Source organism: Coenobita brevimanus, chromosome 52, assembly GCF_032717465.1.
Source record: "Coenobita brevimanus isolate Jiangsu-jjx chromosome 52, ASM3271746v2, whole genome shotgun sequence".
Classification (NCBI taxonomy): Eukaryota; Metazoa; Arthropoda; class Malacostraca; order Decapoda; family Coenobitidae; genus Coenobita; species Coenobita brevimanus.
The window spans coordinates 9,036,661-9,051,320 of NC_137005.1; the positions used below are offsets into that span (position 1 = coordinate 9,036,661).

Genomic DNA, 14,660 nt, shown 5'->3' on the forward strand with positions numbered 1-14,660 from the left:
GGCGTCCGGCTGTAGAGAGATGGATATTCCCAGGGGTTATTAAACTCTGATAACATAAGAGTAAAAACGAACGTCCCTCTACATTGTTTTTAAATGCCACAAGACAGCTATTTTTATGCAAGTTATTTTTTTTTTAACATAATTTCTCATGTAATGGACGTAGAGTAAAGGACTGAATGTTATAGTTTTGAAGAGTTAATGGTTTCACTTTGTAACCCTCATTTTTTTAACAGCACTATTATAACACCAGCAGTAAAATTGTACCATTCTCTAATACCACCTTTGTAACACCATAATTCTGTAACACCACTTTTGTAACACCGTAATTCTGTAACACCTCCTTTGTAACACCATAATTCTGTAACACCATCCTTGTAACACTACCATTCTGTAATAGCCATCATTCTAACAACTATCACTCTGCAACACCACCGTCTGTAACACCATAATTTTTTAACACCATCATACTGTAACACCACTCCTATTACAACCATCACTACCATCATCGTAACAGCATATTTCTGTAACACCGTCATTTCTGTAACACCACCAATACCAGTTCATATTGGGAATGACTCGTGGTATTGGTATTGCACGGCACTGTTGAGCAAGTCGATATTGCGCGTTACAGTACACGAAAAAAAAAAATGCGTTCACTTTTCCGTCCATACATTTTGAGACAGTGGACGACAGCGTGTGAAAATATCCCTGAGTTACTTGTCATGTATGTGTGTGTGGGCTGCGTTTATCAGTATAGTGTAAATCATCATCATCATCGTCATCATCATCATCACCTTGTAACAGAGGTTAGTGTGGTGATGATGAAATTCTCTCTCACTAATTTTGTGGTGTTCATTGCAAGAGAAGTATGAAAATCAGAGAGCACTTCCACTTTATGTCCTGTGAGTGCTTAGGTGGTGGTGGTGGTGGTGGTTGTGGTGGTGGTGGTTGTGGTGGTGATGTGGTGATGGTGAGGGTGATAGTTTTCTTTCATTTGTGTGTGTGTGTGTGTGTGTGTGTGTGTGTGTGTGTGTGTGTGTGTGTGTGTGTGTGTGTGTGTGAAGTAATGCGATGTGTTTTACCTATCTTTTTACAATCTTTGTTTTTTCACGTTTTGTGCTTTCACTTTCTTTGCTTCTGGACCTTGACACAAATAATTCCAAGATATATATACATGTGGGTATTATGTATCTTGTCCCCTGATGCATATGATACCCACGATATATACACGACGGAAGCCTGATGTGTACAATTCTCTGTTATATACATGGAAGGGATTTGTGGTTTAGGCTTTGGGTTGGTTTGGCTTCGGTGCGAGGGTGTTAGTTAGGCTTGTGGATGGAGGAGGTTAGGATGTGCACGATGCTGGAAGAGTACCGTGCTGCCGTCTCCCTGGTCAGCTTCTGTGTGTAATAGTCCAGGGAGTAGGAGAGGCGGCCACGGAAGGTTTGCAGTGTGTGTTGGCAGAGTGTTGGCAGGAAGTGGCAGGACACGGAGCGTAGTACTCGCGTTGCCTCCACCACAGGGCCTGTGCCAGGGAAGATGGTGGCCAGGTTGCCCATGTTGGTGATGCTGTAGTGGCTGTCGTTGGTGGAGGGCAGACCAAGGCGATCCAACCAGTAATTGCTGCTGATCACCAGGTTGAGGCGTTCACTGATGGGCTGAACAACCAGTGCCTGGCATGTGTTAACCAAATGGTGGGTGAGCGACGCGTGCACTTGTCGACTGTACTCCCAGAATTCATCCAGATGGTGCGCTTCAACCAAAGAGTCCACGTCCAGCGCTGATACATGACACCCCAGGCTGCCCGCACGCACTTCTGCAGGCCAATATCTCCTCATGTTGACCACGTGACCGCCGTAGATACGGCTTGCAGTTAGGTCGAACCGCCGCTCCGCCATCATCTGGTAGAGGGCCAGATTGGCTGCAGCAGTGAAGGCAGAATTGAGAGTAACACCTTCCATTTTACAGCGAAGGTACAGTCTGGTGGATGTGACCTCGTTCAGTTCATAGTGCAGTACTCTTGTTCTGCCACATGTCTCAGCCGGCATGCGATATATATGCGTGAAGTTGCTGACACGAGCACCGTAGCTGACGACGGCACGGTGGAACCTTTTTAGAAACAGACAGAACAACGACCACTTCGAGGATGCCGCGTCAGCCAGAGTGTCGTGCAGCGGAGGGGCGAAGGTTCCAGCCTCCGACAGATCAACGGGATTCCCTTGTAACAGGTCGTTTACCACCTTCAGGAACACCCGACAGAATGACATGTTGGTCGTCCCGTCACTCATGTTGTGGTGGAACCCGAAAATGCACACGTATTTGTACTTATTGTGAGTCTGGCCGTCCACTGAGTGTGAGCATCCTGTGGTAATGTTGTCAGTGTTGTCAGTGCTGTCAGTGTCGTTATCTGGCACTGAGATGAACCTGATGTACCACAGTGGCCCCTCGTGCACCTGGAATCGCCGGCGCAGCAGTGCCTCCACCGTCACCTCCACCCTCTGCCCCGTCGCCGCCACTTCTTCCACGTCGACCGCCGCCGCCGCCATCTCCCGCCACCACAGCCGCCCATCACGCCGCCCCACCACCACGCGTAGATGCGGCAGCTTCCTGGTGGGGCACGTGGATTAGTCAGGCATTCATACATCACACTACACTAAGATACCACACGACACTTGTATTATTACACTGTCACACCACACTCCCCACACAGCACACTACTTAACTATACACCACACAACACCACAGTATCCCACAACACACAACTTGACTATACACCACACCACACCACACTGATACCACTAATACACCAACCTACCACACTTCACATTACCACACATCACATTGCTACACCACACTACCACACACCACACCACACTACCACACTGATACCACTGATACATCAGACCACCACACATCACATTACCACACCACACCACACCACACCACACCACACCGCACCACAATGCACATCCCACATACCCACACCCCTCGACTTCTGTAACACTGTGTAATTCCACTTTCTGTACCCACAAAACTATTCATTGTTAAAAGAAAAGCATTCCAGTATTTTTGGGTCACAGATAAAAATAACAATCAAATCATCTAAAGTCTTACGGGTTAAATCGACTTATTGAACGAAACATTTTGACACTGCTACTGATTGTGTGGTATAATATATTGGTTACAGAAACTGGAGATTAAATCGAAATTAATCGGGAGTTAGGTACACGTTTTGAAAGGGAAGGCATGACGTTTGTGTGCAAGAGAGAGAGAGAGAGAGAGAGAGAGAGAGAGAGAGAGAGAGAGAGAGAGAGAGAGAGAGAGAGAGATTTAGTGTTAGATGAGCGGAAGCTGGGGTGGCATAGGTTTGAAGCGGGGACTTTTAAAAACAACCCACCCACCTGCACAGGATACGGGCCGCCCTTCTGATCACCTCCACGCCTATAACCTGCCGTGATTCCAACCAGAGGGCGTACACGGTTGCCAGGTTGCCGTAGTCTTGGGCGGAGGTCATCAGCTTCTCTCCATAGCCCAGGGGTCGTAGCCAAACCGGACTAGGCCTACTCTCGCTCTCCGTCGCGTAGTCCGGGGTGTGGCTAGGTGAGGCTCCGTTTTCTTTGGCCTGATGGAGGGTAGTTTCGGTGAGGTTTGGGTATTTTTTGTGGCCGTTTTGCAGCTTTAAACTGTTTGCGTTGCCGTTTTGAAGATTTTTTTGACTGTTTGCTTTGCCGTTTTGAAGGTTTAGACTGTTTACTTTGTCGTTTTGAAGATTTAGACTGTTTGCGTTGCCATTTTGAAGATTTAGACTGTTTGCTTTGCCGTTTTGAAGGACAAGGCCATTTATTTTGCCGTTTTGAAGGACTAGGCCGTTCACTTTCCCGTTTTGAATAATTGGGCCGCCTTTTGCTTTGCCGTTGTGAATGCTTAGACTGTTTGCTTTGCCGTTTTGAAGAAGAGAGCCGTTTGCTTTGCCGTTTTGAATAACTGCGCCGTTTGCTTTGCCGGCCTCCTTGACGATACAGCCATTACGATTCTGAGGAGTGGTTGACCAGTGGGGGTGTGGTGTGGGCGGGATTTTGGAAGGCGTGGGCGTGATACTGCAAGGTGTGGGCGTGGTTCTGCATGGTGTGGGCGTGATTTTGCATGACGTGGGCGTGATTGTGCAGGTTGTGGGCGTGATTTTACAGGCTGTGGCCGTGATCGTGCAGGTTGTGGGCGTGATTTTGCAAGGTGTGGGCGGGATTCTGGAGGGTGTGGGCGTGAAGATGGGCGGGATGGTGGGCGGCTTGGGCTGGGTGGCTGAAGACAGGGCGGAGGTTGATACATCACGTTCACCTATACCTGAAAGTAATAATGATAATAATAATAATAATTAATAATAATAATAATTATAATAATAATAATAATAATAATAGTAATAATAATGATAATGATAATAATAATAATAATAACAATAATAATAATAATAACAATAATGGTATATCATGTTGATTTTGATGATCCTACTACTACTACTACTACTACTACTACTACTACTACTCTGCTACTACTACTACTACTACTACTACTACTTATTATTATTATTGTTATTATTATTATTATTAATATCATCATCAGAATATCCACCTAATCACAAAGGCTCCTGTCACTCATTCTCAGCTGCATAAAACCGTCTGTCTTTATCAGTACTTCAAAGCTAGAGTTATCCCACCCAGAGAGAGAGAGAGAGAGAGAGAGAGAGAGAGGGGGGGGGAATGAGAGTGAAAGTGTAATAGTGAGATTGCAGAGTTTTTGCGTGACTCGAAACGTTTGGCTTATGGGAATGTAGGGTGTGTGTGTGTGTGTGTGTGTGTGTGTGTGTGTGTGTGTGTGTGTGTGTGTGTGTGTGTGTGTGTGTGTGTGTGTTGAAGGATGAAAATATTGAGAGAGAGAGAGAGAGAGAGAGAGAGAGAGAGAGAGAGAGAGAGAGAGAAAGAAAGAAAGAAAGAAAGAGAGAAAGAGACACCCCCGCTTATCATACCAGTCCCGAATGAGACGGCCCTAGCTTGTGTTCAGTATGGGCGGTGTGTATTGGTGCCTAATTGGTTACATGTGAAGGTTTGCGGCGCGTAGGAGAACTGTTAGGCTGCGGCCACACCGAGCGTGACGAGCGGGAAGGTAGCGTCAAGCGATGAGCGGCGAGGTAAGCGTCAACGCCATGCATGTCCAGATACGAAGCAGTTAGCGGCAACCTCGCGGGCAACAGATAGTCAGAAGCTGTTCATCGGTGCAGACATGCCATTGTCCAAGATGTCAAGAAAATTGTTCCTTACTGAAAATGCACATCTGAAAATAGATCATCTGCCTGTGAAGAGACCTTGGGTTCACGAATTTAATGAGGAGAGAGATGAACGTAGTGAATTGTATCATGTGTACCAACAATCTCGGTTGTTTGATAAATTTTATGAGTACTTACGTGTGAGCCAAGGGACTTTTGATTTCTTGCTCAACAAAGTTGAAGTGAGGCTGACCAAAACCAGCCTCACTTCAACTTTGTTGTTTTGCCCTTCTGCGGTTCACCATCACCCTTTTGGGGAATAGGAAGGGAGTTTAAGGAGTAGGAAGGGAGTTAAAGAAATAGGGAGGGAGTTTGAGGAATAGGGAGGGAGTTTGAGGAATAGGGAGGGGGTTTGAGGAATAGGGAGGGAGTTTGAGGAATAGGGAGGAAGTTGAGGGAAATTTATACACCCTAGGAGCTCCACCGACTGTTATATCGGTGCCAGCACGTGAAGGCGTCCATGGCCAGCGTAGAAATAATGAGAGATGTCACTGTACTCAGCCGTTCAGGTAGAGTCTCTTTTACCTTACCTTGACCCAGATTTTCGTCATTCTGCAGCTTATTTCACGTACTTCAGCGGCAGAATGATGCAATGCTATAGCTCTGCATCCTCTCCATACACTTCTTCGTGACTAGCATCGTAATCTCCAGTTTAATCTATTGTTACAGCTCAGTATTGACGGTCGAGAGAGGGAAATATTTGGCCAAGTTAGAGTAAAAAAGAGTAATCAAGTATCGTAGGGGTAGAATAAACAGTGCTGCAATTCTTCGTCCACAGCACTTCTTCGTGACTAGCATCATTAAGAAGTTCATTGCGTGTCTACTGTTAATGACCCCCTGTGGCTACTGTAAAAACATTGAGCTGTGTACTTGCATGGCCTTGCTCTCTCTCTGCTCTGCTTACGGCCCTCCCCACCCCCTCCCCCACATACATACATACGTGCACACACACACAAACAAACAAACAAACAAACACACACACACACACACACACACACACACACACACACACACACACACACACACACACACACACACACACACACACACACACACACACACACACTACTCAGGCTCCTCATCCCCCCATTTCGCTGATCACCATAACAACCATGATTCCACCTCTGACCACCATCTCAATTGCGAGCTGGAGAGAGAGAGAGAGAGAGAGAGAGAGAGACTAATTTTACCATGACTGAGTTGGCAGTTTATTGTTGTCCTCGTGAATATCTCGTTTATTTTACCCCTTTCATTTTTCAGGCACGAGGGATAATATTCGGATCCAAAGTGGCTCGGAGGTTATCATGTTCGCCTCGTGGTCTGCGCTGCCTTGAGCCGAAGTTGGAATCTAGCCCAAGGGAGCATAGCAAGTAAGTGGTGGTAGTGTGACCTTGCATATGCTAGTGTGTGTTTGTATCTTGTTGGTTCATTCCATTGACGTATGTGGACTTACACACACACACACACACACACACACACACACACACACACACACACACACACACACACACACACACACACAATACAATGTTTCATCTTTCGCCAGCATCATTTTCACTATGAGACAAATTTCCTGGTTCGTACTTGGCCACTATGGGAAAGGATAATTCTAGCATATCATTATTCCTCTGAGAAGTAACACTGATCTGTCTGGCGGAGCACACCCGTCGGCCACAGGAAAGTAACTGTTTCTATGGGGCCGTCCTAAAGGTAGAGTACAGCACATACGCCATGCACGGCGCCCCACTGTAGTAGACAGTACCTCATTAAGGTAGGACTAGGGTCCTTCCACGACGAGGTGCAGGGAAACGTGAGGAGATTTGTCTCTTGGGAGGACGCAGCAACTGCTTCATCCAGGGTGCACAGCCACGTGTAGGCTACTCGTCAGCACCACAGTTGCACGGTGTTGAAAATGTGATGGAATTATCTTGTGTATGATTACGATAATGATGAAAATAATTGAAAGCTTGCCCAGAAGTAATTGTCCATACTTGTTGACTAAGACGACTGGATTTATGAGACTGATGGTGATGAAACTGGACGAAGATTACAGAAAACTGACATCACTGCTTTGTGAGAGCAACAAGGAAGTTGGCGGGAGATGTAAGTGACGAATGTGGCAGATTGGCCCATAGGTTTCACAGAGGCGCTCTATTCCCGTCAACAGATATGAGGTAGGGTTGCGATGGTGGCGGGGATGGGGGTGGTGGGCGGGTGGGTGTAGGGATGGGACTGTGGGAGTGAGTGTAGGGGAGGGAGTGTGGGGGTGGGTGTAGGGTGGGACTGTGGGGGTAGGTGGCGGTTGTGGGGGTGGGGATGAAAGTGGGGGTGGGGTGGAGAGGGATGTTGATGGTGAGTGGGGGTGGGTGTAGGGGTGGGACTGTGGGTTGTGGTTGTGGGGGTGGGGCCGGGTGTGGGTGTAGGGCTGTGGGGGGGGGGGAGTGACTGCTGGTTCTGCATTTACAAACTTTCTTGAACTTAAGCTGTATATTGAAGCATCTTACGTATACTCGTACATTGGTCTCAATCTTCCTCAGGTCTGTCTGTCTCACTGTCTCTCTAGTCTTTTAAATGTATTGTGTGTCCCGGCATCTTGAAAGTAACAAATCTTAAATCTTTCTTCTTCTTTTTCAGTTTTCTTTGGCGAGAGCAAGTTTTTCAGGCTCCAAAATTTGGATTCTTTCTCTTCTGCATTAAAATAAAATAAAAAATCTTCACTCACAGCTACCATGCATTTCAAAGCCAAGATTAGAGAGAATTTGAAAGAGAGAAAAGCAAAAACAAAATTATTTCAGGTAGTGGTAAGGAGGTATGGACTGAGAATGAGGAGTTGAGATGCTGAGAATGAGGAGTAGTAGATGCTGAGAATGAGGAGTAGTTAAGATGCTGAGAATGAGAAGTATTTAAGGTGCTGAGAATGAGTAGTTAAGATGCTATATAACTACAAGGCCTGGTAACATGACTAGGCTCCGTCCATCAGTGTCATGTTGCCCTCTTGTCACTTTCCCTCTCTTCCATTCACTCATTTGATCCCTTGTTGTTGTTGTCGTCCATCTGTTGTTCACTTCGGCTTTCGGCTCCATCTCGACTTTCATCTGGGTTACTTAAGAGAGAGAGAGAGAGAGAGGGGGGGGGGAGAGAGAGAATTTCAATGCAACTATATAAAGGTATCCATGAGTGAGTTGGAGATTTCAATGGAACTGTATAAAGGTATCCATAAGTGTAGGCGATATCGATGCAGTAAAGAGTGGAAGAAAGAGAGAGAGAGAGAGAGAGGGGGGGGGGCCTAACACAACACTATGCCATGGTAATCCTTCACTATTCTCTGTGGCGTCATGCACGGGTTCATTCCTAGTCTGGTCTGTCCTGCTCACTTTCCCTTTCCGTCAGAGGTCGATTGTGACGTAGCAGAATAGTAATTAAATATAACTTTGTCCACTTTATTAAATATAGGACGGATGAATATTCCTTTCTGTAGTGTAAGTGGACTGGATATACCTGTCTATCTGTCTGTCTGTTTATATCTGTGTCTGTCTGTTTGGCTTCCTGTCTGTCTGTCAGTTCGTATGTATGTGTCAGCCAGTATTTCAGTCCTTTTCTGTGTATTTGTATAACTATCTGTATGTCTGTCTGTCGTTCTTTCTATCTGTCTGTCTGTCTGTCTGTCTCTGTCCATCTATCTGTCCATCTGTTTATCTGTCTGTCTGTCTCATCCTCATCAGGGCATTATGTCATTGCATTACGTTACAGCCAAAAGTGGGGCTTGAGACAGTAATTAGATAGTGGTTCCCTGGGTGGCGTGAAAGTGTGTGTGTGTGTGTTTGTGTGTGTGTGTGTGTGTGTGTGTGTGTGTCTGTGTGTGTGTGTGTGTGTGTGTGTGTAGATAGGCAACCTTGAGGAAACCAGGAAGAGATCATTGTGTCTCCCTTACAATCCCCCATCCTCTTATTCCCTCCCCTCCCCTTCCCTCCCCCTCCCCCTTCCCTTCCCCCCTCTCTCCCACCTCCCCATCGTTCCTTGTGTCACTCCATCCTCCCATTTCTCCCTCCCTCTACCCCTTCTCCTCTCCCCCTCCTTCTCCCTCTCCCTCTTTCCTTTTGTCACACCTCCCACTCCCCCTCCTCTCCCTTCCTCTCTCCCACCCTCTCCCCTCCCCCTTTCTCCCCGACACGCCCTTTCATCACACTCATTCTCTTCATCTTCTCTCTCTCTCTCTCTCTCTCTCTCTCTCTCTCTCTCTCTCTCTCTCTCTCTCTCTCTCTCATAATAAACCGAATCGAATCCTAACCATAATATTAATTTTTTATCACCTGACTTTCTCTCGACACAGTTTTTTTTTTTTTATGAAAAAAAATAAAAATATTCTCGAGACAATGGGAGAGTGAATTTTGAAGTTTGAATTTTTGCATCATGGAGAGGGACGCCTTCACGTGGTGGCACTGGTGTAGGTGGACTGCCCTGATTCCTGGGTACACAAACGTCCCTTAACTTCCTCCCTGATGCCGTGAAAGGTGGATGATGGATGCAGGAGGAGGGCAACTTCAGCCTGCAGTTCACGGGGTTTGCAATCCCCTTCTTCTTCTTCCTCTTCTTCTTCTTCTTCTTCTTCTTCTTCTACCAACCCTACACCATTTTTCCCCTCCCTCGTCCCATCCCCTCTTCCTCTTCCTCGTCACCTCGTCCTCGGCCCACCTCACCCTCGGGGGGCCAGGTAATCACCCGATTTTTATTATTACTCCTTACCTTGAAATGGAGCTAAGTAAGTGGTAGTAGTAGTAGTTGGAGGAGGAGGAGGAGGAGGAAGAGGAGGAGGAGGAGCAGGAGCAGGAGAAGAATTATCACAATTAGTATTAGTATTTAAAGAAGTGTGTGTTGATATAGGTGAGAGGACGTTTATAGGACCCTGACTCAGCTCTTGTGTCTGTGGTATTCTTCTTTGTTTCCCTGCTGTTGTGTTCTGACAGTGAATTGGCCTTCTTTCCCTGTGTGTGTGTGTGTGTGTGTGTGTGTGTGTGTGTGTGTGTGTGTGTGTGTGTGTGTTTGGCAGTGTTGTGTGTATGTGTGTGTGAGGTGTGGCATTGTAGAGTGTGTATTTGTGTGTGTGATGTGTGTGTGTGTGTGTGTGTGTGTGTGTGTGTGTGTGTGTGTGTGTGTTTGGCAGTGTAGTGTGTATGTGTGTGTGTGAGGTGTGGCATTGTAGAGTGTGTATTTGTGTGTGAGATGTGGTATTGTAGTGTGTGTATGTGTGTTTGTTTGTTTGTTTGTTTGTGTGTGTGTGTGTGTGTGTGTGTGTGTGTGTGTGTGTAGTGAGAATATTAACAAGTAGGATTCAATGACAAGTCGGTGTAATAGTATGCATTGTTTTCTCTATACACCCTTGCCCTCCTTCCCTCTTCTCCCGCCTTACTGTTTGCTTTACTGATTTTCCTTTTGAGGTATAAGGAAATAAAGGAGCCAGCGTGTAATGGAAGACACTGGTAACACACACACACACACACACACACACACACACACACACACACACACACACACACACACACTCCTGTTCCCTAATGCACATACTCTCTCCCCACGCACATTTTATTTATTCATTTCTTTTAGAGAGAATTGGTCTGATTTGGTGTGTGTGTGTGTGTGTGTGTGAATTAAGTTTCTCACCTGTGTATGATTTGTCCCATTTCTTGAGTGTTTTGTGTGTATGTGCGTTTTTTGTGTATGTGTGTATTTTGTGTACTCCTCCTCCTCCTCCTCGTCCTCCTCCTCCTGTTTCTCTCAAGTAACGTTATTTTCCGTCTTCTTCTTCCTCCTCCTTTGTGATTTTATTTCTTATCACCTTCCAGTCTATTCCTTCCCTCTTGTTTACCTCCCTACCTCCCCTTCTTCTATCGTTCCTTCCTCCCTTCCCTCTTCCCCCCCTACCTGTCTCCTGTGTCTCATCTTTTCCTCCCTTCCGGCGTCCCTCCCTCCCTCCCTCCCTCCTTTCCTTTCATCCATCCATCATTCCTGCCATCCATCTATCCCTCCGGCTCTCTCTCCCTCCTCCTCTCCCTATCTCCCATCTTTCAACTTTTCCCTTCTGCCCTTTTATCTGCCGACCTCATTACCATTCTCCATCTTTCTCTCCGTCTCACCTCCCGTCCTCCTCCCTCATCCTTCCCTCCTTTCTTATCTCTCTTCCTCCCTTTTTTCTTCCCTCCCTCCCTCCCTCCCTTTCTTATCACCCTCCTTCCTTCTCTCCTTACCTTCTTTCCTCCCTCCCTTCTTACCGCCCCATTTCCCATCTTACCTTTCTCCCTCCCTTTATTCCTCCCTCCTTCCCTAGCGTAGTATCTCTCTCTCCCCCCCTCCCTCCCTCCCTCCCTATCTCTCATCTCCCACTCCATCTCTCCCTTTGCTCTTATCTCTCCCTGGGTCGTATTCTCATGGGCTAAGGAGCCTCCCTATCTCCCCTATCAGCGTATTTTTCCGAATGACACGTTTATCTTTACCTCTCTCTCTCTCTCTCTCTCTCTGGCCACTCCGTCAACGAGAGAGAGAGAGAGAGAGAGAGAGAGAGAGATTATCGTTCAGTTCAAGGGCATTATTTGAGGCTTAAGAGAAGGAAAGGGAGTACCTTGAGGGAGAGTGGCCAAGGAAGAAGAAGAAGAGGAGGAGGAGGAAGAGGAGGAGGAGGAGGAGGAGGAGGTGAAGGTGGTGGTGGAAGAAAAAGAAAAAAAAGGAGGAAAAGAAGAGGAAGAAGTGGAGGAAGAAGAAAAAAGAAGAGGAGGAGGAGGAGGAGGAAGAAGAAAGAAGAAGAAGAGGAGGAGGAAGAGGAGGAGGGGGAAGAAGAAGAAGAAGTTGCGAGGAGGGGATGAGATCAGACCTTTTAAATTTTTACAAACTTCCAACCAATTCCCTTCCGTAAGCGTGACGTGTTATTTCCAGGAAGGACAAGGAAGGAAGGGTACAAAATATTACAATGCCTAGTTCATCCTGCAGAATCACATCTTAGTTACGACCAAATTTAATCGTAAGTTAGGTCCAGATTCACAAAAGGACTTAGGATCAGTTTTTATCGTAACTACACTCCTTTCACCTTAACTTGGCCCAGATTTTCGTCCTTTTGTAGCTTAGTTCACGTAGCTCAGTGGCAGAAAAAGGCAATACTAAGGCTCTACATCCTTACCATAGCACTTCTTTGTGACTAGCATCCTATTCCACTGATATCTATTGTTACAACTAAGCATTCAAGATGGAGAGATGAATTTTAGGCCAAGTTAGAGTGAAAAGAGTATTTTTACTCCCTCTTCTTTTCTGTCTTTGGGTGACTATAATAATCAGAGATAATGAAAGGAAAATGAGAGAGAGAGAGAGAGAGAGAGAGAGAGAGAGAGAGAGAGAGAGAGAGAGAGAAGGGTGGAGTTTGGAGCAAGACTGAAAGGAAGGGAAGGGAAGGGAAGGGAAGGACGGTTTAGTGGCGTAACCCTGGTATAGGCCTACCTCATTCTACCCAAGCCTTCCATCTCTCTCTCTCTCTCTCTCTCTCTCTCTTGGATACACTGTACCTGTAAGTTTGAATGTACAGTATTGTATGTATGTATGTATATTTATATGTTCCTATACGTTTTCCTCCCCTTCCTGCTTCTCCTCCTGCTTGTCATCATCATCATCATCATCATCATCATCATATCATCATCATATCTCAGTTTTAATGTCCCTCTGTTTCACTTGCCTCAGACATGCAACAGTTATTAACCACAACTTTAAATTTCAAACCAAATGGAAGAGTTTAAATTTCCCCTCGTTAGTGAAAAATTCTCGACATGTCACTACATCATTAACCACAACTCTAGAATCCTGACAAATTATGATGGAATTTCGCCTCATTAATTTGGAATCCGAGGTAATTAACGGAAATATCGACCCCAAAAAATATGTTTGAAAAATGGTTTGCGTGGTTGGGGCTTCAAGTGGCCGACAAAATAATAAAATCTACTTTGTTCACTTTTACTGGACGAAAACTGCCATCTGTCCATCTTGAATACTGTGCTGTGGGAAGAGAGTAGCAGTAGAATTTGGCGCTAGTCAGGAAGAAGTGGTATGGAATGCAACTTCAGCCACAGCATTGTCCTATTGTGCTATGATCAATAAGCATAATGACGAAAATATCCACCTTCTATTGCACTGCGTCTGCTTCACACTTAGTTTTTGGATATGGCTGGTTAATATCCTTCTGTACGTTATTTATGCAGAGTAGGCGATATTGGAAAGATTTGTGTAATATAGAGGAGGACAGTAAAGTGTTATAAACAGGATAAATCGCCTAGGAAAAGGTGTTAGGGAGCTTCGACAGCCGACGGGAATTCGGACCCAAGCCTCCTTCAGCTTTGGGATATTAGTCAGTAGAGGAAAGTGGTGAGGTAGAAAAGGTGAAGGCTAACTTTTGCATCACGCCGTATTATTACCTGAAGACCTACTTACCTGTGTATTGACGGACGAAGGATGTGGTGGTTGTGGTGGTGGTGGTAACGGTGGTGGTGGTGGGGCTGTACCCGGTGGGTGTGGTTGCTGTGGTGGTGGTGGTGGTGGTGATGATGAGGTGGCTGTATCCGATGGGTGTGGTGGTGGCGGTGGTGGTGGTGGGGTTGTATCCAATGGGTGTGGCTGCTATGATGGGTGTGGTGGTAGTGTTGGTGGGGTTGGATCCGATAGGTGTGGTTGTTGTGGTGGTGGTGGTGGAGGCAGGTAGGCAGGACACAGAGGACAACAGGCCCCTCACCACAACGGGATCCATAGTCACACCCTTGATACCAAACACACCACAGTCACTTTCTCTTTTTTCTGCGCTAAAAAATAAATGAGTCCCTCCTAAAATATCTTCTCTAGGTGAATTATCCGACTCTTTGCGCCGTTCCAAAGTTTTTCAAGGTAATTATCTGCATTTTTACTTCCCTGCAAGTTTTAAATCACCAAAAGTCGAGGCATTTTGATTTGAATTCAGCTGGAGTATTGCTTTCTCATAAACTGATAAAATTAGAACAGTTCCCGTACGTTTTTATCTGGGTTAATTACTGTATTAGTATTTTCGACATACGTATCTACTCGAATTGCTTAATCCAAATGTTGAATAAAAAGCAGTTGAGGTATTTTGATGCACACTCCACTAAATCGTCACTTTCCCTTTTTTTTTGGGGGGACAAGAGCAAACGATTACTCTCCTTCTTGTCTTGTTTAGGTTAATTTATCCACGTATGTACCTTATTTTTAGCTGCTCTCATTGATATTTTCCAACAGTAATTCACCAGAAGTTGCGATGTTTTGATGCGAATTGTACCGGATGATCACTTTCTCTTTTCTGCAT

General features: G+C 45.8%; 1 protein-coding gene across 1 annotated transcript; it reads right to left on the reverse strand.

Annotated features, from left to right (window-relative positions):
* Positions 1-1,322: 1,322 nt before the first annotated feature.
* Positions 1,323-14,093, reverse strand: LOC145400451 (uncharacterized). The gene is made up of 4 exons (XM_080272965.1): positions 13,852-14,093; positions 5,122-5,234; positions 3,405-4,302; positions 1,323-2,610 (listed from the first exon to the last, which is right to left on the reverse strand). Exons 1-4 carry the CDS (start codon positions 14,091-14,093, stop codon positions 1,323-1,325), a joined length of 2,541 nt encoding a protein of 846 aa, XP_080129091.1.
* Positions 14,094-14,660: the final 567 nt, after the last annotated feature.

Bases quoted from the DNA above. Each gene is read 5' to 3' on its own strand.
- LOC145400451 (XM_080272965.1), bottom strand. From the start codon at position 14,093: ATGGATCCCGTTGTGGTGAGGGGCCTGTTGTCCTCTGTGTCCTGCCTA. The intron at 5,235-13,851 runs GTACAGCCCCAC...GTTGCCCGCGAG, and splicing joins ACAGCAACCACACCCACCGG to GTTGCCGCTAACTGCTTCGT. The intron at 4,303-5,121 runs GTTCTCCTACGC...CCCTGTCTTCAG, and splicing joins GGTGTGGCCGCAGCCTAACA to CCACCCAGCCCAAGCCGCCC.